The following is a 27,609-nucleotide window of genomic DNA, read 5'->3' on the forward strand; positions in this document are numbered from 1 at the left end:
TTACCACTTGTTTTAGTCTTAAAAAAATATAAAAAAAGCTTCCTGAGATGGCTGCCTTACTTCACAGTAAGTCCCACAAACGTGCTGCATAGAGGCAGCATTTTCCACAAGGGCTTGAAGAATGAAAGGAGCTATTAACATTACAAAGAGACTTTTACCACCCTCAGAAGAAAATCTGCTTTAACAAGGTAGGGAACAGAAGTGGCATGATACTGAAAAAACATTATGCTGAGAACAAGCAGCAGGACCTTAATTCACATTCTCCTTGTCCATAAGATGGAAGAGTTAAAATAAAAGTCACAGGCATTTTCCTCTTTTGGAAATGGCCCAATAGCAATTCGTGTGCAGAAATATAAAATCTGAGCGAGAGAAACAAAGACTCCAGCTGACCTGCATGTATTTTGAAGTCTTTGACTGGCACTGAACTAGCTACGTTGCCAATGTGAGTCAGCAGGTCTTCCGAAATGCCAGTTGGAGGACAAGACATGCTCTTGGGTTCTCCATCCATGTTAAAGAATCCTAGAAGTAAAATATTTGGTGAGATGTTCAAGGTTAACAGATACCTACACAATCTACATTTTACTTAAAAATTCACAACTCTTAAAAGACATTCTCTGCAGCAGCCTAAGCCTAGTTGTTCACCTTTCACTTGGAGATACAATCATTTTGATTGTCTGTATGACAAAACTCGATCTTACAGGCACACAATGATCTGCCTTTTTTCTGCTTTCACTCCCTGTGAAGTCCAACTATGTGGGCAGAGGCAGCCAATAAATGGCATATCCCTCAATCCCTCAACAACAACAACAAATGAAAGAGCATGACACATACTCTTTCTTTCTGAAGGCACAGTTATTGTTACGGGAAAAACACTTCTCTGCTAAACTGAAAAGACATCTTTTTCAAAGTCACACCTCACTTTGCATGTTTTTTAAGAAACGCATCTCTTTTAAGGTAATCTGGCAGAATGTTTCATTTACTACTAATGGGCAAAACAAAGGTCACATACATTATTTTAAAGGAACACTGCTTGATAAAAAACATTTAAGAGACCTAGAATATGGACTCAAAAGCACAATAATATTAACACTAGGACAAGTGAAAGGACACCTCTTACCAGGCCAAGGTGAATCAAGCCAGTGCTTGATATGTAGGATTTTATTATCCTTAGATCTAGTATATGCTTCTTCACATATTCTATCATACTTTGCAATTTCTTCCTGTAGAACAAAAACTTTATTTTTAAAGCAGATAAGCATAACACCTCTGAATCTCACAGATGATACTTATAATTCAGTACAATAAAACCAGTTATTTAACTCCAGAAGAAAATTTAGTTATAATTATGCAAACAACTTCATTTTATCTAGGATCAAATTTCCTTTGAGAAACATCTTTGCCCCCATTATTCTAAATAAATTATTTAGTTAATTGGACAGGTGCTACAGAGGAGAGTACCAAGAGCTGAAGTTGCAACCATTACTCTAGAATGAGACAGAACTGAAGCACCAAATATAATTTACAGTCATACTTCTAAGATCAGCATTATACAGCTCTCATGCTTCTTGCTACAGAAGCCCCTGAAGACTAGAAAAGGATCTCCTAGGACACTGGTCTGGTTAGGAGAGATCAGCTAAGAATCTGCTGGCCACACCTGTCAATGGCAACGGATACTAAGCCATATTCTCTAGAGGCGGAATGCCTCTGTAGTATCTATGTTTCAATCCAAGAGCACACTCAAGTTCTTGAGCTAGTTAATCTTTAATTAACAGCAATTCTGAGCTCAGTTTGTACAGCAAAACATCCACCCAGGATCTTGGATCCACTCACCAAAGCCTATGCTACAAATGGCTACCCTTACAATGATTCAAGGTAGCTGGTTCTGCATGAGCTGTGATCATTCTTGCAGATAACAGAATGCACCTACACAAACAGGTTGGTTGTTGATCTGCAATACCATGTCACTACATAGCTAGCCACACCTTCTCCAAAGGTCCTTCGTTGCATCTGCTCTCTACACATTTCATTTTCAAAAAGATTAAGGTAAAGACTTAACTAACTTAATACAGGCACCAGACTTCAGACTTCTTCCTTCTAGAATATTTCAAATGATCTCTGAACTTAGTTGAATTATTGCAAGAAAATAAAAAGGTTAAATTGATTTTATTGCATTACCGCTGGATACAAGCCTGCCAAGATTATAAATATGAAGCTACAGTTATACCTATGAGCACTTAAATACTGTCTTACTGCTGAATAAAGACATGAACAAATGCCTCCATCTCCAACATTCACAGCTGATCACCTCTTAGAAATCTCAGAACTGAAGGAAATCTTTTTCTGTGCAATACGTATCAATTACTTCACAGCACTTTCATTGCTTTTGTTACAACAATACTACATATTTTACACAAAAACCCAAACCAAATAGCATCAGATAGTGTTAAAGGGTGAAGACGACATGGTAATGAAAGAGCAGGTTTTTAAGTAGGCAGCATATAGTGACAGTTGTGTCTTCCTCCTGACAGCTTCAACTTGTTACCATGTACCTCGAACTCCTGCAGTGTCACAGTCCCATCTGCAATCAGTTTATCAGCATATTTCTTCAGCACTGGCACCTGCTTATGGATCTGCTTGTACATTAGAGGCTGCGTGAACATTGGTTCATCCATTTCATTGTGCCCTCTCCTACGGTAACAAACCTACAAAGGGAAAAATTGTTTCTCTTGGTACGGAAAAATGTAAAATTACATCTTCCCATTTCAGTTTTACAGAGATTTTAGGAGTTTTATGGTATAAAACCATTTCTGGATACTTGCGGGCCTGTTAGTTGTTTACCTTTTTTTTTTTTTTTTTAAGAAGAAACTAAAGGCCTTTTAAAAGAAAAAATGTTTCTTGACTGGCCTTCTAAGCCACAGAAAAGAGAGTAGAACTAATACACAAAATGACAAGTTAAGAAAACCAAGACGTACCAAGTCAACTACCACATCTTTATTGAAGGTGTTTCGCCATTCTGCAGCTACACTGCACACATACATCACTGCTTCAGGGTCATCAGCATTCACATGAAAAATGGGAGCATTGACTACACGAGCAACATCAGTAGGATATGGAGATGAACGGGCCATACGGGGGTCTGTGGTGAAGCCAATCTAAAAATTCCAGAAACTTCCATTAAAATAATTTTGAATGCTTGAGGCTTTCACTTAATAGTAATTTACACAGCAGTAGAATCAGCCTTACATTTTGGCTAGCTAACTGCTTTTTGCTCCCTTAAAAACAAAACAAAGCAAACCTAACCCATCAAGTGTTACACAATGCATGAAATAAACGTAGGTGAGAGGTAGATGTAGATATCCACTCAGAGTTGCGAGATACTATGATCGTTTTCAGGAACATCCTAACCATTCTAATAAACAGAGGAGACAAAGCACCCAGCTAATAACAAATAAGAATAAGAGGAAATACACTAGTAACTATTTAGCAGACAAATTGACTGAAAAATGCACTACTTGTTACCTGGTTGTTGACCACAACATGAATAGTGCCATTTGTGGTGTAGGATGGGAGGTCACTAAGATGAAACGTTTCATAAACCACTCCTTGTCCTGCAAAGGCAGCATCCCCATGTAATAATATGGACATAACCTACAGAGGATTATACACACATATCCACATATGTATTAGAAAGCAAAACTGCAGTTTAAGTTTCTCAGCAGGATTTCTTTCTTCCATATTTCTGTAGTGCTTATAAAACAAAAATGTATTTTTATAATAAACCATAGACTTGTCAGCATTCTGCTGCCTTTGCTCAGTTTGCAAATGAGAGAAAGTGTCAAGCCTACTTCCTAAAGTTAACCTTGAGGTACCACGTCAAAAACCTTACCTACTTCAATAGGTGATAAACTTCTTTTCTGAAGGAGGAACAGAGGAAGATTCTGTGACACAAAACTACTGGTAAAGTATTTTTATTAAAAATAATACGGAAAACTATGATTAAGAGTTATTATGTTAAACAATATTTACCTTTTTCCCTGCCGTATCCCCTCGATAAAACTGTTCGGCTTTTGTCTTCCCCTGCACAACAGGATCAACTGCTTCCAAGTGAGAAGGGTTAGCCATCAGGGACAGAGTGATTTTCTTGTTTGTTGCTCGGTTGATCCTCTCATGGTACATTCCCAGATGATATTTTACATCCCCAGATCCCTAATGTACAAGACACAGTCACGATTCAGGAATGTCATTCATACCAGCTGCATCGACTACACCTAAAACTTGTGCTTCAGTCTGCAAAACACATCTAGCTAACTGCACATCAGTATGTACTATGGGTTTGACACCACACTTTCAAACTGGAACACTGTTCCTAATTTATCATCTTAGTGTTGCTATCCAGTATTTGATAAATATTTACATAATATTGATGCTCATTTCATTTATATAAAACAAGGAAAGATGCTTAAAAGTTAGGAACTCAGTCAAATGACCTTGAACTTATTACAGTCATTCCTAAAACACCTTCTGCACGTTAGAGGTACAGTATAGTCTTTAAATTGGTGAAGAAATTTCACTGAATCGTATTCTTCAAACTAGAAAAGAGGACTATGCATTTCAGCAGCTGATAATGCTATTTGCATAATAACCATGACCAAAATTACTAAAAATTACCTTGAATGTTGACCTCTCTATACAGATCTACTGAAAAAGCATCTTACCTCATCAGCTGCTTCAAGTTTGGGATCAAACTGACAGAAGATCTGCTCCAGCTCTTTTCGGATTACGTTAGCCAATACATTGAGCCTACCCCTAAGAAAATTCCAAACATAGTTATGTCTCAGAAATGGTAATAACAGAGTTAACAGCATAAAACTTATAAAATCAGCAAGCCACCTCTGTCAGAAATTCGCAAGTAAGAAGTTCATTTCAAACTTCTGAACCTGAAAACCTTCATTGTACCCTTCTCCTCCCATTGCAAAGTCCCTCCAATGCATTCCCATAGACATTTCATAACATCTAGTTATTCAAGTATGAGCAATGAATTTTGCAGCTATCTGGCAGTTTTAACAGGATGATGTTAATATTTATTTAATTAAAGCAGACTGCAAAAGCAAGTTTGATACTATCTCAACAAGCTTTCTCAGTTCTAGACTCTCTGAAATGGGACAGACACCACAGCTGCTGCCACATCTGCTTGCAGCTCCAAAGTCCACCACGGAGAGTTTTACCAGCATTTCCCTGAGACACCTGTCACCTCCCACTCATAGACCTTTGTTACAGTTCTGTGTTCCCATGACTCGCTATGACTGACTCTTGCCACTCTGGCATTATAAAATTCTAGAACCTGAAACTCGTCTTAAGACAATAATCCCATTTGTTGGGGGTTTCCATTGACATTACCTATGAGGCATCCCCATTATAACATATTCAATTCCCATTTCACTGGATTTATCAATGATGGTCTTAAGTGCAGGAATCATTACTTCACATCCTTCCAAACCAAATCTCTTTTCGGAAGACCACTTGCGAGCAAGGAAGTCTTCAAATCTTTGCCAAAAAGAAACACAAAAACCAAGAGAGAGTGTTTGCATTAAGATAATGTAGAGAATGCTTATTGTCAAACATATTTTAGAAAATATGATTACATTACACTGTTTTAAAACGTCTGTGAATACATGTTTTAAGGGCTCTAGAAGTAAGTCACATGTAAGGAGGGAGACACAGGAGAGAATTAAGTCTTCTTTCTCTTCCATCTGAGAGGCATTTACCAGGACTTGAAAACCATTCAAACAGGAGGGAGAATCTCCGTCTCAGACAAAATTCAGTTCTCAAGTTAAACTCTGCTCCTTCCCATGTACACAAAACGTATACTGACCACTGGGAAGGCAGAGTAACACCACAGAAGTCTCTTCTATGGATTGAAGAAGACATAACAGAGAACCCATATTTTCTGGAATTAAATACTTGTAGAAATACAGTACAAAGCACACCTATTTCATAGGTCCTATTCAATGGCAGAGCTCCTCAGACCATGTGATGTAACAGTTGGTAATGTGCCAAGAACTAGGGCACTGGCATCTCTGCCTCGGCTGCAGCAGGAGAAAGATGTCAATTCCTGACAGCTCCACATTCTTTCACTCTTTAATGCATTTGGGCCAGGGGCAATGTGAGTGGTTAAAAAGTACCTTTTAACAAATGCTGAAAGGATTATATGTTGTAAAGCTTGGAAATACAAAAAGCAAAGAAAATACATCTTCATGAAAATAACTGTACTGGTTACATCATCTGTGCAATGCCTGAACTCATAACACTGCCATAATCTATTAATACTCAGCTTATTCCTCACTCAGAACACTGACATTTACCTCTTTAGACTGAAGTCCTAAAAGCAGTGAAATGAAGAGTTGCCAAAAGACTCTCCTGAGCTCACCCATCAATACCCTTACAATTCAGCCATCTAATCAACCAGGCAGACTCTCAGCTGAGCTATGCAGCCAGAATTCCTCAGGGAAGTCTGCGGGGCTGTGCCAGTTTATCTAAACTGAAAGCGGGGCCGCATGTGAACATCAAGTCCTACAGGGCAAAGCGAAGTGGTGTACACGCTGTTTGCCTTCGCTTTGCAGCTGCAAATCAAGACAGTACTGGACAAGCAGAAAGTTGATTATCTGAGGCAAACTGCCACTAGGTGTGCAGAACTGCAATATTGCACAGTCACATGTTACCCCTGTGTGCCACCCTGAGCTCACAAGGGCTGGCAGCACATCCGCTGTCACCACATGGATTCAGTACCCAGTGAGCGGCAAGCCTTACGAAAGATGGTTGCTCTCACAAGGGATGATCTAGAAACACTTGACCCCGCACAGGTGAAAGACAATGCCCAGATCAGACTACACGATCAGTTACTAATGCATACACAGTATAGAACAAAGATACACAGGGAGTATTTTACAGAAGGAAGAGTTAAAAATGGCCCTTTTTTCAATAACTTATCAGTGAACACCACAAAGGATGAGAAATCCTAATTTAAAATTGAGTTTCAAATCCCTGAACTATGTAGCACTTGGAATGAATATTTTGGAAAACTGAATTCTTGAGCAAAATTCTCACTATCTGCTTTACAAAGCCACGAATCTCAAGAGCACGACGTTTTCCACAAAACCAGATCTTTTTTCTTGATCATTTTCAGACCAAAAAAAGTACACTAGGGGTAGCTGAATAGAAATTTATGTAATTTTTTTTTTTTCCCCATTTTCAGCAGACAATTAATTTGGCAGAAGATGAAAATTCAGCTTTTTCATGCTACTAGGAACCCCAGATCTTTACACAGCTTAGACAGGCAGGAAAGAAAGTGTAAATTCTTGTCTCAAGATAAATGGAGAAGGTTCATGCTGAGCGCTTGTTAAACAAACTTACTCAAATGCAACATTCACTTGACCATTAAGTAACTTGTTTTCTGTTTAAATGAAACTTTTAACTAGAAAAACAACCTCGCTATAATATTGGAAAACAAAACACCAGGCAAAAATATCTTCTAACACTTCCAATGAGCACTTAATTTGTAAGTCTTTGAACACAGACGCTTAATCAAAAATGTGTCTTTATAAATCTCTAACTCTCGTATTAATCAAAGGATATGCAAACTGTTTCACATCATAAGAATCAGAATAAATCTTTTGCCTGAGAAGACAGTCTCGTTCTAGGGGTGAGAGGGTAATTCAGTCTCTGGGATCACAGTATTTCTGTACAGACAGCCACAACAGGAACAATCAATATGCTGTTTCCAAACATGCTTTCATAAATTGCAGAGACCAAAACTCCTGCTGCCAGGTCATGCAGCAGTACAGCACATCTTGGCATACCTCAAAAGGGCAAAACCAGGACTTGAAATGACATTATGCCTCTCAAATCCAGCCCCATCTTGGCAGAGGTCTCCAAAGACACTGGTAGCATCCCAGTGAGTCAAACAACGCTCATGTCAACATTTCATCCATCTAAAAATTCCCCTTGAGCTGACTGTTAGGATGGCCTCCTTTGATCATCTGCTACTAGAGAGATGTGCAATAGATGAATATAGCAGAAGATCAAGATCCAATGTTATTCTGACTCCTATTTTCTGAAACAGGTTATGAATCTTTCACACAGAGGCATATTACTAGTCTGCTGAAACAATTTTTTTCCCCAGCTTATCTCTGCAAGCCAATGAAAACACTGCCAGATATGCCCCTAAAGGCTGCACAAGTGTTACACAACACAACCTGCCTTTTAAGAAAATAGGACACTAAAAGCCACTACACAGACCCTGACATCCCTCAGAGTACTCACTTCCCTTTGGTACCACAGCCAGGTTAACGACACCCTCCTGTACTCCAGGTTTCAGTGAGACTCTTCAGCTCCCCCTCAGCAGTTTGCAGACCACAGCAGTTGCACCCAGCAGTCACAGAGCTGTTTCCCAGCGTACCTCATGGAGCGCACCAGCCTCGCCAACAAAGTCCTTTTCTCCTCATTAGTAAACTTCATAACTCCCGGTGTTTCAAACTTCTGCCGGATCCACTGGCACTGCTCCACATCATTGATGAACATGAACTCCAAGCCGATGTGTTGGCAGTAGGTATTCTAGGATGTGAAAACACCAACACAGAAGCTTTAGGAGTTAATGGGCCACGAAGAAACAAATACAGTTTTTAAATTATATTTGCTGTACGTATTATTCTTCTGAAAGCTATCTTGTCTTCTTCCTCTTCCACTATACCTTACCCACAGTAATCCTATAAGTACATGAATTATTCTACCAAATCTAGTTTTATGTCAGAAAGCTTTCTCTACAAAGCAACATTTCAAAACTTTGAATCTGGAGGATTCTCATTTGGTAACATATTCAAAGTAGACCAGTAAACCTGCCTTAAACTGACTGCCATATTTCACCTAACTCGCTGCTGTTCTAGGCTATAGAGTCTTTAGACGCACCAGCAAAGCTTTCAAGTAATTTATCAAAATTTACTGTCTTTCTTAAATGTAATTAAGGACTAAAGACAATGAGAAGGCTCTGTAGCCTCATGCAAATTATAATTGTCAAGTCTCAGAAGACTGGATATCTGAAAAGGAATCCAAGCAGCTGAGAGCAGAGAAAGGACAGGGAAAAATAAAAAGGCACTTCGGAAATTTTATCTCCATGTTGCATTTTTTAAATGTTCTTTTTCTTACCTTAAAAATAATATTTCACCACAAAAATGGGTCTAAAATACAAGTCAATGGAAGTAAGACTTATTGTGAGTTTAATCTGAGACAAAACCACTCTGAACACGTAGTATGTGCTCTCTACTGCCTCCAAAAAAGAATTTAATGTTCATTTCAATTAAAAAAAAAAATAAAATCCAAAGGACTGAAGAGGGAAACCAGAGGGTTATTTCTCTTTAACACAAATCAGTTCCTTGAGGCTTTTAGATTTTGCTATTGATTTTGTCCATTTATTTGCACACTACATTTTTAAGGATTATCTCTTGAAAGTTTCAGCACAGACACGTGCAAAAGTGTAAAAACCAAAAAGCAAATACAGGGCTCAAATGTACAGAGATTATGTGAATTAACAACTGACTGTGCTTCAGCTAAGCTGATGTCATAGTCAAACATGCAGGTCAACACATTCTCTCACACTTGCAACAGGTCGAAGCCAACTCTTTTAGGTTCAGTAATTACTTTACTTCTATTTTTCACATTCTTACAACTCAGTTCTGTATTTCATCCTTTAAAATATTTCCTCACTCCTAGCCCTTTTTAGTCCGATGGATTTCATTACCATGCAATGGAAATCTCTGCAACTTGAATCCTCCCAAACCCTGGAACAAGCAAAATCGGTAATATCCTGTACTTAATAACTCAGTAGTTTACAAATTCATTACCATTCCTACTTGCCGTTTTGCTATTTGGAGTTCCCACCTAATGATAACTATTCCTTTGAATTGTGCTTTAAATTAGTTTACCTTTGATGACTTCACGTGGCATAACCATACCACCTGTCAGAAAATGAAACTCTAGGAAAGGAACTGGCGACAAAAAACAAGGACCATCCTCATCTACAAGCTACAGCTGGGCTTTCACTAATTTGGCGGTACCCAACTCTCATACTTCCATCCAGGTAAAAGTCTCAGTAAAGCTAGGGCTCTGAGAGCAACCCCTGCACATCCCAAGTACTGTAGGCAAAGGTGTTTTATCTGCGGTAGGACACTTGAAAAACAAGTTCTAAAGGCTCTACTCCTTCTAAACAAGGTCAGCTCTTTACAGATCTATGGCCTGAATTAGTATTCTACCATGTTCACTTCTTTTATACTCATCCTTCATCTATGTATTTCAGATATCCAGGCAACAAAACTAATGGTGCTGCCATCTCTACAAACAGTAGAAGGGTTATTTTTATTGTCATTTGAATTCTTTACATGCTCAATTAATAACTGACAAATTGTAAGGGGGTTTTATGTGACTGACGACCAGAAAACATTCACTTCTGTTTGGGTGAAAACAAGCACAAATCACAAAACATCCCACTGACCTCCAGCCGTTTGATGATCTCTCGTAAAGACAGGCTGTTCTCATTTCCTCCTATGAAGGTGGTTGTAGGCAGCTGAAAGACTTTGTCCAAATCTGATTCGTGCAAACCATAAAACCCTGCAAAAGGTACATTATCAATTTGCAAAGCAGGGCAAGAGAAAAGAAGGAAACCAGCATTGTTTTTCAATCCACCATGGATTAAGTTTAATAAAACAATATTAAGAAAAAGGTACCAGATTAAAACATGGAAGTGCGAATATTTTGGAGGCATCCATTGGTACAATGCACTTGAGTCCGGATCTTAAAAACAAATGTTTTAATTAAGCGGTTATTGTTTGATTAGAAGTACCAAACCATTATTTTTTAAATGCTCAGATAGAGCAACTGAAATTAATATCACCCAAGCCTTTTTATATTTCAATATGTTAGTATATGTGCCATGAATTCTCCATATTATATTTTGCACTTCACTGTTTAGTGAAATAACTAACGATTGGGATTTCTTCCTTGTTCTTTTAAGAACAACAAACACAAAAAGAACCACTTTTCCCAGACAAAACCAGTTGGTTAGAAGCATACTAATTTATACAACGTTAATAGACAGACTAAGAGATATATCGACACATTCAATGTAATGTGTGTAACTTCCAAGGTATCTCCATTCAATCTCCTCTTCTTCACAGGGAAGTTAGTTTGAAATGGCCATGCAATAACCCGTACAGCTCTGCTTCCCAGTCGGCAACCCCTTATAAAGGAGAGAGATTTCCACATACACACGCTCCCAACTAAAACAAGGGCTTGTTTAAGTGTATTGTTTCATCCTGATTTAGACATATTTAAAATTGTTCTGGCTGAGAATATGGTTTAATAAAACATTTAACTTTTATGCAGTTTCAAGAGCTAAAACGCACAACAGACAAGACTGAAAGACTGGTATCAATGCAAGTTAAGGACTTTGCATGACAAAGTTTAATCTAGACCTCTTAAACGAAGAAAGAAAAAGACAGCTTCTTAAAATTCTAAGAAGTAAATTTATAAAACCTATAATGCACATTACATACAGTTATAGAAACCTATTATACACAAAAATTATGTATGTGTGTGTGCACATGTTAAGAATATTTTAAAATTATAGTTTCTGTGGTTTTAATTTTGAACTCTTTACCTTGGTTCTGGATAAGCTGCAGGCACCCACTTTAACACTGATATGACAGCCTGCACAGAACTCTTACATCAATATAGAACAGTGCTCCATATTCCCTGTTAAATGAATTTTCTGAAGATGAAAGTGAAAAGGCAATTTAAAGATGAAACAATAACGGAACTTAGCATTTAGAGTTGGAGTCAGGCCACAAGACTGCATTGCCACCACTTTTATTATACAAGCACTGTCAGTAATAACACAGTTTGTGTTTTAAAGATAACATATATTTAAAATAATGTTTAAAACATTTATTTTGTTTTTAATAATAATAATTTTAACAATAAATACAAACGTCATATCTGAAGTGAACAAAAAAAAAGTGTTTGTGTACCACTGTTTCTTCTTTTTTATACCATAATAGGCTTTTCCAGCATCAAATTAACTCTGGTTTTCTATAGTGCTAAACAAGAGGGGGGGTAGGGGGAGGAGGAGGGGGAGGGTCACAGGATGACAGGGCCTTTAGTGCCATTTGAAACAATGAAGTACTAAGATCCTATTTTTTTTTCCCCTTTGCTGACATCCTCTAAGACTTCACGGACTTTTCATGTTCTGTCATGCAAAAACCAGAACACGTACAGGAGTGATTTGGGCACACACAGAGCATCTGTGCTTTGTACAGCAGCACCGCGTATTTACTGAAGCATCACCTCATGTTTAAAGAGACACAACCTTACTGAAATCCAAGATTTCCTGAAAGCAATTCCATAACCTGAATCGTGCAGCAGATACACCTGTAACTAGCTGCATTTTTACAAGCAACTCCCAGAAAAAACTTCTTACCTGAAGGTTTCTCAAAAGGAAAACAGTTGACGATGCAAAGAAAACACAAAGAAAAATCAAACACTAAAATATTTGCTGTACTTCCAGAGACCTTTCACAGCTTTCCTGCCTGGAACACTTAAGGATAGGCAACATTTGAGATCTGTCTCTTTTATGCTTTTATGTCTCTTTTTCAAGACTAGGGTAGAAATTTTCCCCTTGCAAACTGAAATATCACTGCAGTTACGCTCCCAGACAAAACACCCCATCTCAGTCAGAGGTCTAGAATATTTTTCCTGTCCTCATGAGCGCTTCAGTCCGACACTTTCTGACCAGTCACAACACTCTGTACTGAACTATCTGTACACTTTAAAGAAATTTGTACCGACATGCTAGCAATCACCCATGCTCCAAACAAATTATATTTACTCAGTAAATGTCTCATGTATTTTCTAGTAGGTACTTTCCTTTCATTAAAGCTGACAAACTTCAAAGAGAACCCCTGATTTGTGTAAGCACCTCTATTTACAGTCTTAAGCACTCCAATGCCTTTACATGATCATGGGTCAGAAATGCTTCTTTCCCTACCACCAGAAATAGAAAACACAGCAGCAAAGAGGCAGTAGATGCACTTACAGAAAAATTAATCAGAATGTGTTTTATCTATTACTTGCACTCCGTTTTATGTCTGGTCCAGAAAGCTTCCCTACCTATCAAAGAAAAATCAATTCGGTGTCTTTATCAAGTAGAAAACCACCTTTTAAATAAACCAGGTAGATTGAAGAGTAGAGAAAAATCAATCAGATGTTTCTCTATTCAAGCAGAGAGGAGCAAAGAAATTGATCAGTGCAATTTCTCAAAGACATGCCCTCTTAGCAACCAGAACAACCTTTGCAAAAGCAGACCTGAGTGTATCACACTCCTCCAGCAGGAAACTAAAATGATCACCATTGAATTCTATACACAAGTCAAGAATTCTGCAGTTTCCATGTTTCCTTCTGATAATTTCAAATACTCTTCACATTATACAGATGGAATATGTATCAGAGGCTAGAATTCAAATTTGGTATGAAATTTACCCTAAGTTCCTCTATCCAGCATTTTGTTTGTTGCTTGTTTTTCCTATTGACTGGCTTTCAGATGGCCCCAGTCAAAATAAATATCAAGCATAATGGTATAAAAGTAATTTACCAGAATCTTAGACTAATGTATTGATATAGTATTAATTTAATTATTAATTAAAAGATCTGAGTTTTCTATAAAGTGTTTATAATCATCGTTCATCAGAAGGTGAAGTTACAGGAACCTCATCTGTGATCTCAGAGTAGAAACTGCATTGTTCTGAAATTTGAGCCTCCTTACAAATGCCCAAAGAAACTCTTTCATGATACCAGCAAATAGAAAAGGTAGAAGCTTCCCTGAAATGTCTTATTAAATCATTTCAGCCCAATGAGACAAAAGAGAAAAATGACCATTGCAAATAATAAGGCGTACAGTGTACACACCAAGTTTATCGATCGTAGTGATTAAGTCAGATGGAACAAACGAATCCAAGTCTGCATCCAGAATTCCAAGGGGATCCAGCTGAGCCACATGATGGCCACGGATCTGAAAAACAAGGAAAGCCAGAGAAAAACGAAATCACACTAAAAAAAGTCAGACAAAGGGAAAAAGTCACTGATATCTCTCCATACTATGCATATCAGCCGTCAAGTCAAGTAAGTGAACACCACTAATGTCACGAATGGGTCACATTTCCCAAGTTTTCCCATAAGTACAGGAAACAAGTATTATATCTCTAGATAAGTACACTACTTCTTATAAAAAAATGCTGAATACACATTAGAACATAACTTTTTTTTGGTCTGACATACAGTTTAAACTGGAATTACACTGAAGATTAAGTAAAGAAAACTGCTAAAGATTGTACTCTAAATCTCTGGGTAAAGTTAAGAAACTACAACTAGTCTATAGATCTTATCATTTGCTAATTCAGTCATTTTATATTTTTGCCTGAATCCTCCTTTCTGCACCGGCAGAATACTAAAGCTAACCTAAAACATATATTGGTGCTGAAGAAGTTTATATTGGAAGTGAAGGGATCACTCTTCCTGAGCTCTGTTCCACATCAGATAGCGTTTTTTTTCATTCATGAAATTTCAGGAGTTTCACCTACAATAAAATTGACATTCAAGATACCAAAGAACACAAATTCAGTGGGGAATTCAGTCAGCTTTCAGTTATCGATACAACTGGTGATAATGCATGCCACAAGTTGCTATAAACTACTGCTTTACATTAACATACAACATTGCTACAGAAGAAATAACTAATTGACTCAACAGAGCCACAAATAAAAAACTTTTTTTTTGTATGTCTCTTGTGCATTATTCTCATATAGTGAATTAGCTCATTATAAACTTTTTATAGATTAACATATAAATATTTTCTCATTTTTCTTTTTAAGGACAAATTCAGACCCCCGGGTACAATTTCATTCACATTACTAGCACCCTAATTATCTCTGAAAAAAATTAATAAACTGCAATATTAATAATGAATTGCACCACACAGCAATAGACAGTGATTAAAGTGTAGTTCATCAAGAAGTGACTTGTAAAAAACATTATTCAAATGTTCTATATTAGCAGAAGAGTTCCTAACAAAACACCTTCTGCTCACAAGCAAACAGAAACACAGCATCTTTTTAAGAACAACTAGCCCTGTGAATTCAGCCTGGCCTCTCAGATTCTTTGCATCTCATAAATCACCTGTAATAAAACTCTGACAGGCCAAATGATGCCCACGGCAACATCTGTGCCACCTCATTGTTTCCAGCAGCACAAAGTCTATCTGACTGGAACTAAGCAAACAATTCTGTCTCAAGCATCATCAAGAGGAAATAATTCACCTCCCTAAGCCACATCTGCTCTGCAGTAGTAGGAAGAAGAAGAAGATCAGTAAAAACACCAAAACCCAGAAAAGCAAAGCACTAAAGTGCTGTGCCATATTACACTCCAGGAGCAGTTTGGTCTTTAACTAAAAGACAGTATTTTCATCAACATCAAATTATTTTTCAATAACTTCCACTTCTTTCACTGGATACAGAAAATAGTAACAACTTCAAAAATCAGAGATCAAGCTTGTGAAAATACATGCATGGAAAACTTCCATCAATTGCCATAAATTTTACTAAATGCAAGTACACACTACCTAAATCTAGACTTTAAAAATAATATTTTCTAGACATAGATTAAGAAACCTATGTTATAAAAGCAGCCTCAAGAAATTACTTTATCTAGACTCATTTTTTTAAGCACACACATTTCACTGGAAATCCTTCTTTCAGTGTGTCTGAAGCTCTGCATTAGAAAAAGCAATAGATTAACTGTCTTTTCAGAAGACCAGCTCAACAGACCACAAAGCAGTTTACCACAAAAACCATAAAACACTGACAGGCTTGAGAAATGGAAATTCTGTATCCTTCTCCATTTCATTTCATTATCAGGCAAAGGAAGGTCACAAATTGATTGTGTCCCTTCAACACTGAATTTAGAGGGTATTAAATACCTTTTAAAAACAGCCAGTTGCCTTAGGTAATCCTCTTTCATTGTTTGTTGCAGACACACGGGTGCCTGCCATTTATACAGACATTTCTGTTCTATCACTTGAGACCAGCACTCTTTCAAACACAAGAAACAAAATGGCAATCCCTGAACTGTTTTCAATAAATGGTGTCAAAGCAGCCTAATATTCTCCAATTTTCTCTAATTCTTCAGCGAATTTTTACTACAAGCAAAAGTGAGTGGGCTGAAGAGGTTGTTTCCTACATAGCTATTTCTAAGCAAATTTCACATATCCTTTCTATTCACAAACCTTTCTACTCCTTTACAACACCTCTCCAACAGCTGGAATAACATGGTTCATATCTGAATCAACAGTGACAATGTGATGTGTACTGAAAAGGAAAAGGTTTTTTCAAAAAAGTTCCTCTTCTATTCCTCTGATGATAGCAAATGGGACTTAAAATTCTTAGTGCAGGTGTAATAAATAATGGTCAAGGTTGTTGAACAAATCGAGTAGGGTTCAATCATATCATGCATATCGTTGTAAGAAGTAATCGCGTTTGTGCAAGTTTCATTATATTTTGTAAAAAATAGTAGTTAAGCCAATGGCCGGATGCCGGGCCCCAACCAAGCCAACGGCCGGATACCGGACCCCAACCAAGCCAATGGCCGGATGGTGCAACAGATAACAGAGTGGCCGGATGGTGTAACAGATAACAGAACTCCAGAGGCAGAAACACCAAGCGACACCCAGCAACATCTTTCACTGTCGACTAGCCAACCAGGAGCTAACTCGTCAGGGTGTCCCAGCGCGTGAACAAGTGTATAACATATATAAGCACATACGAAAAGTTGAGTTTTGTGCCGTGGTGGAACTGAGCTTCCCCCGGTCACCCAGTGCTGTTTTGCCTAATTACTGCTTGCTTTAAATTCGCTTGTTCAATAAAATTAATTAATTGGCTCAAAGACTTGTTTTCATTTATAACACAGGGAAGAAAATATCCACTCAAGTCACTGCAGCAAACTCCTTGGAAAGTTACATACTTACTAAATAAAAAAAAAAGAGTCAAACTGGAATATTTTGCTCAACACAGATCTACATGTTTAGTGGGATTTTTTTGTTGTTGTTTCACACTGTTTTTAATACATTAATTTCAATAAAAGGCTTAAATACAAGTCAAAATAAAAATGTTCAAACTTGTTTTACGTTTAGAAAACTTCTGACCAAAACCACTATACTATTTCCAAAATCCTCCTCCTTTTAGAGGAAAACAGGAAATTAGACTTAATTTCTTAATTTGATAAAAAGGTTAAAAATCTGAGTGTGAAACAAAGTCAACTTTGAGGAACAGCTCTCTAAAATAAATTTAAAGCTGACCCCAACTCAGTAGTGTCAGCCTCCCAAAATTCAACTTCTGGTTAATTCATTATTTCTCCTCTCTCTTTTTACCTATAATCCTGCTCAAACTAGGGATCTCAAAATTCATCCTAGATGTATGAGAAGGCAAGCACATTTCCTCCTTTCTCAAAGAAAGATAGTAACCATAATACAAACTTTTCCAGAGGTGAAGACAGACTTAGATCATGGAAAAGTTTGCTGTTGAAGAGAGGGAAAAGTTCTTATTTCACATTGCACACATCAGGAGATTCATGAATACCAGTATATCCAGCACAACTCCCTTTACATAAAGCAAAACTATTTCAGATAACTTATTTTTTCAATTTGGTCGAGTAACTTACTGAATGAGACACACACACAAGAAAAATCTTAATACAGTTGTGAGCCAAAAGAACAGTAAAGGTTAAGCTTTGACATGCTTGGCTCCTGCTCCCAGTGAACCAGCAAAACCCAACAGATTCACGCTCCCTTTCGCAAATTGCTTTCTCCACAAAGAACTTCCAGGTTAAGTCAGGTCTGCGGACAATCTGAATCCTGAGTTTGCTAAACCAGAGGAGCATCCCAGTCTGAATCCAGGACTTCAGCATTCAGACACTGTGCGGGGAAGAAAAGACTATCTAGTTCAAGACATTTTGGATCAGAAGCAAGACAACAGGCAAGAGTTAAGACCAGAAGACAAATAAGAACATAGAAAGAAAAAAAAAGGTTGTTTGCAAAGGAGAGGCCCTGCCACGCCCACCCCAAAGTACACTTACTTGGTATGCTCTTATCAAAGACTGCACAGCAAGGTGATCTTCAACAAGCTTCTCAGTTTTACCCGGTGTCTGGGCCAGGCCATGGCTCTGAAGAAACGACGCCTTTCTTTCCAACTGATCTGGTAGTTGGGGATCACGTGCTTGGCTGGCATTAGCATTTTGGAAAAACAAATCCCAGGACTGGACACGTGTACAGAGTAGGAAACAAGGAGGAAAATTTATTACTTCAAACAAAAGTCTCAACCAAAATCAGCTCCTTCAAGCTGCAAATGGCACCTCAGTACATCACAGTATGAAGTACCACTAATAGCCAACAAAAAGAGAGCACTGATACACCCACATCTCAATAGCAACTCTGCGTTTCACTTACATAGAGCCTTCTTCATCTCATTTCTCACACTGAGCTTGTCTCCAGCACATAGGACTGCAAAGTACCTTCGTACATTATTCATTCACACAGCTCTTTTTAACTGTGATGTTTATTCAGGCAACTAGTAATGGATATGATATTATGCTGCTGGTAAAGAGATATCAAGCCTATAAAACTGAAAACATTAATAAATGAAATTAATTCATTCCTTTAATGATACTTCAAGAATTTATGATACTTCAAGACACTCACTGAATATGCTAAACCAGAATCAGTCCTTGAGGGCCTTTCTTGAAGGAACTGTTCAAAAGCAATTACAGCTTTTCTGAATGAGGCTTTTGGTCTAAGATACTTCCCTAACTAACTTAGATTACCATACTACAAAAGAAATTACGGACCTGGTTTCAGGTGCAAGTCTTGACTTTAGAAGAGTACATGTTTGAGAAACTAAATCACAACGAATGAAATATCTTTTTATTTCTATCTGCACTTTTACACGTCACTTTCTCCACGTATGCCCAGACCTGGCTTTCCTGATAAGGTAGTCAGGTTAGAACGATATTACATGTATGGATGCCAACAGATAGCAGCAGAATAGAATAAAACATCTGACATGCTTATACCAAACAGAGAAGAAAGCCTGCGCTAGCAGGGGACTAATCAATACTTGTGATTAGCTCACAGTTTCCATAAAAGGTAATGAAAGGTCATAAAACACCCTCCTCGGTCTGTTTAACTTCGGAACCAAAGGAAGCTATTTCAAAACTTTAAAATATTAGTGACTAGAATAGAAAAACTGTAAAAGTTAAATTTCATTTTGTACAGTGCATGTTATTTACCTTGGCTGTGAGCCTGGAATGACAGTATTTCATGACCCAGTACCAGAAAAGACAAAAAGTAGCACAAGATTTTATTTTAAAAAGAACACTACTTAATATATTAAATACAGAATCAAAATGAGCAAACGAAAAAAATCAAAATAATGTAATACCAACACTACACAATGGAAAAATATTTATGAAATTCTGTTTCCATTAACAAAAAGTCTTCATATTGAAATTTCTACAAGCTTTAAGGTGTTCAGAAACACTATGAGAAGGGAAGCACGCAAGAGATAAATATCACCAACCTTCCAAGTTAACGTTATGGAAGTGGGGGGACTCAAACCTGTGGGTTTCTTGGCCACTACCCGAGAAACACAGCTTCAATGCACCTCTCTCACTTCTTTGTTAATACAAAGCTGCATTGATACAAGCACAATAAACTGACAATTTATCACCCTGTTCTTACACAGGCTTGATCTAAACATACTCTAACTTTTGTATGCCATGAGAAATTAAGGCATTCAGATCATGCTTGGCAGTCAGCTCCAGACACACATTCCTGCTCCCTTCTCTCATGTATCCTCATTTCCTCTATTCTTCTTACTGCAACACCTTGCTAGCTGCACTGAGATTAGAAGTCTGAATTGACAAACATCCTATAAATTGTCTACAAGAGTCTATTAGTGCAACTGGATTTCCTCTGGTATTCTCTCTATACACCTTCTTACGCTGTACTAAGAACAGTGTTGTTATTCCACGCCTACACAGCAGCAGGTCTGAGAGTTTGCAGATTCCAGATAGGGAAAAAACAGATGCAAGCCCTTCATGTTACAAATGAGGCTACTTAGACTGAAGAAATTATTTTGGCAATAGACAGTTATTAACTCTCATTAAATTAGGAAAATCCAAACACACATTTGGATCCATGACAAATCTGACATTTGGTATTCATTCAATGTTTTAATACAGAATAGGCTTTGCTTATGTTGAGGTTCCTTCCTCACTTTTTCCAATACCATGATACACCTACAATGATGACAATAACTGCTCCTTTGTTGAGTTAAAATCTTTTCATTTAGATGTAAAAGTAATCACAGCACAGTCCTAAAGAATTTAATATGTTTTTGGACAAGTACTCTGCTGAGACAGTTGCTAATAAAATCCAACTAGACATGCCCAAAACAAATAAGCATAGGACCCTTTCTTCATTCAAACTCACAAATATAAAGAAATATCTTCAAAATGTTTACATCTGAAGAAGCAGCCAGCTGGGACAGAAGGAACCCACACTATTTTTTCCTATCACATTTTTGAACTTATTGATTCGTTGGGCAGGCTTGACATTTAATCAGAGGGGAGGGAAAATATATCATTCGGCTACAGAAAATTAGTTTTTTCTAGATACACATCCATCAAAGCCTTTAAAAATTTCTATAGCATCTTTCAAGATTGATACCAGATTATAGTCCTCAAGTCCTGTGTATCAATGTCAGTCTTAGGCAACAGCATGTTGACCATGTGACTGAACAGGCAGAAGACCAGCTTGGTCTTACAGCAAACTTGCAGTTCTCAACTAAATTAGTCAAGATCTTAAAAAAAAAAAAAAATATGGTAGACTAGACTTATAATAGAAAAACACATCCGTAAAAAATAAATTGCTATAGTGATACGCAACACATTCCTTTTTTTTTTTCTTGTCAGCAAATCTATATTGTAGTTATCTACTACTTTCTCAAGTAACTTAATACAATTCAAGTGATTCAGTGGCAATATTCTACTCTCACATAATAAACAGTGTTGCACTTAGAATAATAAGTAACAGATTCGTTATCTTGATTTTTTTTCCATAGTGACATCACAATATTTATCAACTGCAGTGAGGACAGAAAAGCCTTAGAAGGCACATACTGAGCATCACTTCATACCTAAAAAAAAAGTAAAAACAAAACACAGAAGCCACACTTTTCCCAAGTACATGAAACAAGGAAGTGATTACGCACTCACAGCAGAGCAGTGACATACAGGATAACATGGCAGGCATCCTGTACTCAATATCCAACCATGCAGTTTTGTAATTAATCTTCTGATAGTAATAACTGAGCCTTGTCAAGGTTCTCCCTTATGATCTATGGCCCTGACACTGTGCTTCAAGGAGAAATAATGATGCCACGTCATTTTATTCTAATTGTTGCTTTGGCTACTCCAAGGATAGGCAATTCAAAAGACAAGGAAAAGCAGGAAATCATCAGGAACGGATTTGCACAAAGAATAAAAGCTCCTATAGATACAAACACATATTCCTTGATATATAACCATGCTATACACAGAAAGGAGAAATTCTTAGAAAAAATGCTAGTAACACTGAATACACTCACTGGAACATGACACACATATTTCAAAGTTTGAAATAAGCATACATGGGAAGACATGTCCACTCAAATCTTCTGAGAGGGACATTATTTGAGGAGCTTTGATTAATTGGAGTTTCTAATTTAAAATAATGGAGTATTATTTCTAAAGCCCAGGGAAAAAAAAGCTTTTTCACCTCATCAACTAGAAGGAGGCACATCCCCTCTGATATGAAGAAACAAAGAAACATGAGGAAAAAATAGAAAATAAAGATGAAAAAAAGGAAAGAGTATGTAATGTCTAAATGCCCAGCACAAATGGGCTTTCTAAACCATGCTGGACATACTCGATAAAATGATGAAATATGAGTGGCCTGCAAAGAGAGTCAAATTATTAACAATACCATAACCAACACCACAAAAGCCATTTCTGTCTCTTGACAGTATTTTCCAGCACTTTCTGTAGCAGAATGACAAATTCACAACTTGCCTACAGTCATAAAACTATGGCATGAATTTTTCTGGATTTTTAAAAAAAACAGGATGAGTTCAACTCTCAATCTTTTTAATCTGTTTTATTAAAGTCCAAATTAAATAATTTCTGTCGACAAATATCTTGGGTAGATATTTACAGCTTTCAGCCAGTGAAATTAGATCATTTTCAAGAAACCAAAAATTAATTTTGTTGATGAAACAAAGTAAAATTAATTGGTATCATTGTTCTCCCCCCCTTTCTTCTAGACTGTGAAAAAAAAATAATTATTTAGTCAAGAGTAGCTATAAAGCAATCCATTATGTCCATCAATTGTATTCTTTTAAGCCTCATAAACCAGGCACACAGTTAATTTACTTCAGTTCATTACTGTTGTAAGTATACTACAGATAGTTAACCTGGATAAAAATTCACACATTTTTAAAATGCCTCTTGAACTACCTGGGATCCACTCCCTAGGACACACTCTACTCCACCAAGTACATTCACATTTCTCTGTAAACTCATTCTGCTCATTTGTTAGTTGCTAATCAACCTACAAACTGCATCACCTCATCAGGATCCACCACCCAACTGTGCCTGAACTGCCAGACGAATGGGCTAGTCTTTCAGAAGGATTTTTAGCATTTCCACCAACGCCCAAGCACCAGTAGAATAACAAGCAAGTCTAAATTTGGCAGCAGCCGTTGCTCTTTGCCGCAGCCCAAACCGGCGGGGCCGTTCAGCACCCTGGTCAGCTCCAGGCCGCTCCCGGCACGGCGCGGGGCAGGGTTTGCAAGGCCTCCCAGCAGCAACGCTCACTCTGCTGTGAAGTGTCCGAACGACAAATGTAATTCTTCTTAAAGGAAAGAAGGTTGTTGCAAGTCGATGGAGCTTAAGTAAAACAAGATGTCGCCACACACACTCCTTCTGAATGACTTGATCTGTTCAGTGTCCTCAGAATAAAGGGTTAATATCAATCTGTAGCACCAACACACCACCAGGGCATCTCAGAAATTAATGCAAGGCATCCATTGCTAATCTGCTCTACACTGGTTGGAAATTTAGCTGGCAGTTACATGATAAAGAAACAAACACAGATGAGTGAGAGGAGCCACCCTTGGAGAAGATCTCTTCAGTACAAAGTCAAGGTGTAACACTAAAGATCTAAGATCTATCTGTTGTATGAATAACATTCAGTTTTCAGAGATGTCAATCCATACTGTCACCTTTCAACAAGACTCAATCCATACACAATATCCACCAAAAAAAAGCTAAAAACCAGCTTTTTTTTGGTCTCATTTCCACCCCCAGCCCCCCTTCAACATGCTTCACTTCCTTGTGCTCTAGATAGATTATCAGACTTACAGCAACAACTTCTAAGTGACATTTTGATATATGTGCCTCAGGAATAAGGGAACACACAACCAATTTGGTAAACATTTTGGACAAAAGTCCCATTACTTCTCTAGAAAATGACTTGTCTGTCTTAAAATTTATCAGACTTCTCATCAGCTTCTTAAGTTAATATACATGCATCACCTTAAGAAAGCCTTCCTTGACAGCAGAAAGCTTGTTAAAAAATAAGTCTCTGGATTTTGACCACAAGAAAGGATTTGGGCAACAGATTTATAGTTTAAAAAAAGCAAACAAATGTATGTCGCCTGGAGAGAGAGTGGAGTTACAGAACAAAATACTTTTCAAGACACTTAAGAAGGCTTTTCTGACAATTTCAGACTCAGTTCTAAGGTTATAACTTCCACAGCTACCTAAAGGGAACTGAACATGCAGCTTCTTCAGGCAACTACCTTACTACAATAAACCAAAAAATTAAAAGTATTTTAATTCTTGAGTCTTTTTCCAGATGTAACGAATTACTTAACAGACTGCTCAAACAGCATTTCTATGGAGGAATGCTTAAAGTTTCTGAGCAGCTTACTATTTCTACTCTGGACTTCTCACTCTTTCTGCTCAGCTCACCATACCTATGACTCCTCTGTACTTTTTTAGCTGCAATATCACATCTTACAACAATCAATATGCAGGAAATTAGTTTCATATTTTTTATTTCATACGAGACTTTTTTCTGGTCTTCTTATAAAAACAAGTTTAAAAAGAAAAAAAACCATTCCACCCTTAACTCAATATTATAATTTGCAGTCTAGTTTTAGACTTACCTTATGTACGCTTTTAGGGTTTTCAAGCCACGCATAATACATTTCCTCCACATAATTTGAATTACTCCCACTCAGGAATGGTTCTGAGGTTCCTGATGAAAAATACCGTTGGCCATGTAAAAATACCCTTCTGGCTATATATTGGTTTTCCAGAAGTTTAATGCCATGCCACTTCAATGTAGCCGCAAACAACTTCAGATGACTCATATTTGGTTATTAGACAGAAGATCCAACTCTGCTAACAAAGACAAAAACAAATCTTATCAGAAAAAGAGCGAACAAATTGCAGACACACTTCAGCTTCTCAGTGGAAACTGGAGTTCATGGCTAGAGTGCTCTTCAACAAAGCTCAGGCACATGCACAAAGTTTTCTACAGGAGCGAGGCCACTCCATGACTGATGGCAGAGCTACGCTTACAGCAGTGGAACCATTGCTGATGGCCACCCCACATCATTCAGCTCACCTCACAGCTTCTCTAACTGATAACATCATCCTGGTTCCTAAAGCGACCATGATACCACTTGTACCACATGCCCCCTGCACCCTGGTTCCCTGGGAACAAGCGAGTCTGCTCATCATTGACTTCTCCAGAGATCTTGGCAACCATAACAGCTGTCTTTCAGTTATAGAAAACTGTAGCCTTTTACCAAGTCAGACTGGGGTAAGTTCCATGAACAGCATCAACCGTAAACTGTGGTTGAAAAAGAATCCTGTTATCTCAAATTTACACCATGAATAATGGAGATGACAAAATAATTAAAAAGTGTTCTTTAAGTGTTCATATTGGCATGAGCCTTCAATCAAACATTGTTACACTATGAAAAGGCTCAGTTTAATTTGCTTTCCTCACTAGCAACATTTACCTTGTCCTTCCAATGAGCTTTTTAACAAGGAGAGCAGATTCCCTGTAATTTTAAACACAATGAGAAAAACAGTAAGGGTTGAATCCTGGGAATGCTGACCACCATCAGCTCCAGTGCTAGCAAAGAGAATCAAAGCTCACCTTCAGAATAAAAAGAACTGACGTAGCTCACAATTAGACCAAAAATAGTATAATCTTAATGCTGAAGTTGCTAAAATTGCAAAGGAACACCAATATTGTGAAATCATTAGTTTTGTTTTCACTTTAGAAGTATTTGGAAATCTACAAAAACATTAAGGGTTAAACTAATTAAGAGGAAGAAAAATTCAGATTTAACTCCGAGGTGTCTCTCATTTGTTGTCCATCTAGATAAATAGTTTGTGTGGTCAAAAGATAAAATCCAAGTTTTTGTTGTTTAGTGCGACTAGTTGAACAACTGCTAAAAACAAAAGTACAGAGCTGACAAATGACCTTTAAAGCATTTTAAGAATGACACTGTCATTTTGAGTCATAGATCAAATTATGTTACCTATTACATGCAAAGATTACTTTATAATAATCTCACTGTTTTTTCCTCTTCCCCTTCTCCCTCAAAAAAGGAAATATATGGTTATAAAATTCCTAAATTTGGAAGGAATAGGAAGAGCTGTATTTTTCATCATCCAATTTAAAAATGAATATTGGTCTTAAACAAACAAACAAGCAAAAAGGTTCCTGCTGAATAAAACAGTGTTATTGCATGCTCTTCTCTGGCATCACATTTTTAGTATGACATTTTTAACTCAATCCCTATTTCGAAAGCTGCTGACTGGATCACTTTCCTAGTTGCTGACTTCAACCACATCATCCCAGCAGTGAGTTTCCTTCATCACACCAAATTCCCTTGTCTCCTCTTTCAAGCCTTCTGCAGCCTTTTCACTCTTATCCACTAGCAGACCCAACGCCAAGCTTGTAACACAAGCTGCCCCCATACACTTACTGAACTTTCCAAACAACCACTTGTTGACATTCTCCATGGTACCCAGACACACAGAATGTAATCTCCGAAGGGAGCACCACCAAAACTAATATAAAGTCCTCATTTAAACCTCCAAAACCTCAAAACCACACACTCCTCTCCCCACTTGGCATTTTCCGCGAACTGGCAATTGTTAGGCTCCTAGTATGCTGAATCCTCTATACATTAGCATTATTTCCTATCTACATACATTCACTTACCATTTCCCATTTCACAGATTCAGAGCTTATTACAACACTGATTTCCCCCTGTGTCAATGGCCTGTCTATGCTTAGGGCTCACAGGCAACTGCAGGAACATAAATACTATCAGCACCATTTTGAAAGCAGATTAAGTCCTGCAAAAGCTCAGAGCAACAGAGGCAAGACTGACAGAGTTAATATCTTGTCTGCATACATTATTATCTTTAAAAGGTAGTAGCAGTATGTATGCATCATGTCATTTTGCAAAACATGATAAGATTTCAACATGTTATAACACTAAGAACTGAGATGTCACCATGGCACTTAGGACTTCTGCCCATTCTGATTGAAATTATTCTAGCAATCTTATGCCATGCAAATCCAACTCTACTACCAAACATCGGCACATGTACCTCAGGGGTGGACACTCATTCATAAAGGGTTACCTACCCTCATTTAAGGTGCTTTGCAAAAGGCTGGGAGAGAAGGAAACAGACGCTATCTTTTTTTCAGTTTACCATAGTACAGCTGCAAGCTTCTTAAGTACAAGTAATTTCATGTTCTTTCTTCCTAATGTGTCTACCTGGAGAACATGTAGATCTTTCCTCTAGCAGTTAGCAAAGAATGCATGGCAAAATAATGACAATTTCTCAGGAAGATTTGAAAATGGATGTAAATGACATAATAATTAATAGAAACAAAGAGCTTATAAGTGGTAGCAGTCGCTTCCCTCCAGTTCCATTTAAATTTCAAAATAGGTCAAAGTCAAACTTCAAGTTGTAACTACTAAATATGCAACCTGTAAGAGCAGATATGAGCTGTGTCCCTCCTGTGAAGATATAAAGATCACAGGTGAAGAAAACTGCTATCACAGGCATTATTCCCATCTCATGAAAAAGTAATGCCTCCATTTTTATGCAGGCATGACACAAAAACGGGCAAAGCCATGAATCCTGTAATTCCTGTCAGATTTCAGATACCGATTAATTTAACTCAACAAAACTGACTTGTTCCTAATTCTCCCCTTTGCACACACCGCTCTTCAGCACAGATGTCAGCTGTCAGCAGCTAAACGAATTGGAGACCACCAGTGTGATCATAGACCATTCCAGCCCACTCAGCCTTGAGACTGT

General features: G+C 37.6%; 1 protein-coding gene across 2 annotated transcripts in view; it reads right to left on the reverse strand.

Annotated features, from left to right (window-relative positions):
* Positions 1-24,620, reverse strand: part of OGDHL (oxoglutarate dehydrogenase L) — a gene marked incomplete at both ends in the record, with an annotated part of 50,110 nt that extends 25,490 nt beyond the window's left edge. Inside the window, 13 exons of one of the 2 annotated variants that reach the window (XM_080348298.1) lie at positions 391-519; positions 1,118-1,220; positions 2,550-2,702; positions 2,973-3,152; positions 3,520-3,648; positions 4,027-4,206; positions 4,716-4,806; positions 5,398-5,544; positions 8,456-8,610; positions 10,541-10,656; positions 14,008-14,110; positions 18,223-18,402; positions 24,414-24,620. In XM_080348298.1, the coding sequence (XP_080204424.1) occupies positions 391-519; positions 1,118-1,220; positions 2,550-2,702; positions 2,973-3,152; positions 3,520-3,648; positions 4,027-4,206; positions 4,716-4,806; positions 5,398-5,544; positions 8,456-8,610; positions 10,541-10,656; positions 14,008-14,110; positions 18,223-18,402; positions 24,414-24,620 (1,873 nt within the window). Of the gene's footprint in view, positions 1-390; positions 520-1,117; positions 1,221-2,549; positions 2,703-2,972; positions 3,153-3,519; positions 3,649-4,026; positions 4,207-4,715; positions 4,807-5,397; positions 5,545-8,455; positions 8,611-10,540; positions 10,657-13,974; positions 14,111-18,222; positions 18,403-24,413 lie in introns of both variants that reach the window. The other variant, XM_080348297.1, reaches the window with a different exon arrangement.
* Positions 24,621-27,609: the final 2,989 nt, after the last annotated feature.

This window comes from Nesoenas mayeri (genome assembly GCF_963082525.1).
Source record: "Nesoenas mayeri genome assembly, chromosome: 7".
Lineage (NCBI taxonomy): Eukaryota > Metazoa > Chordata > Aves > Columbiformes > Columbidae > Nesoenas > Nesoenas mayeri.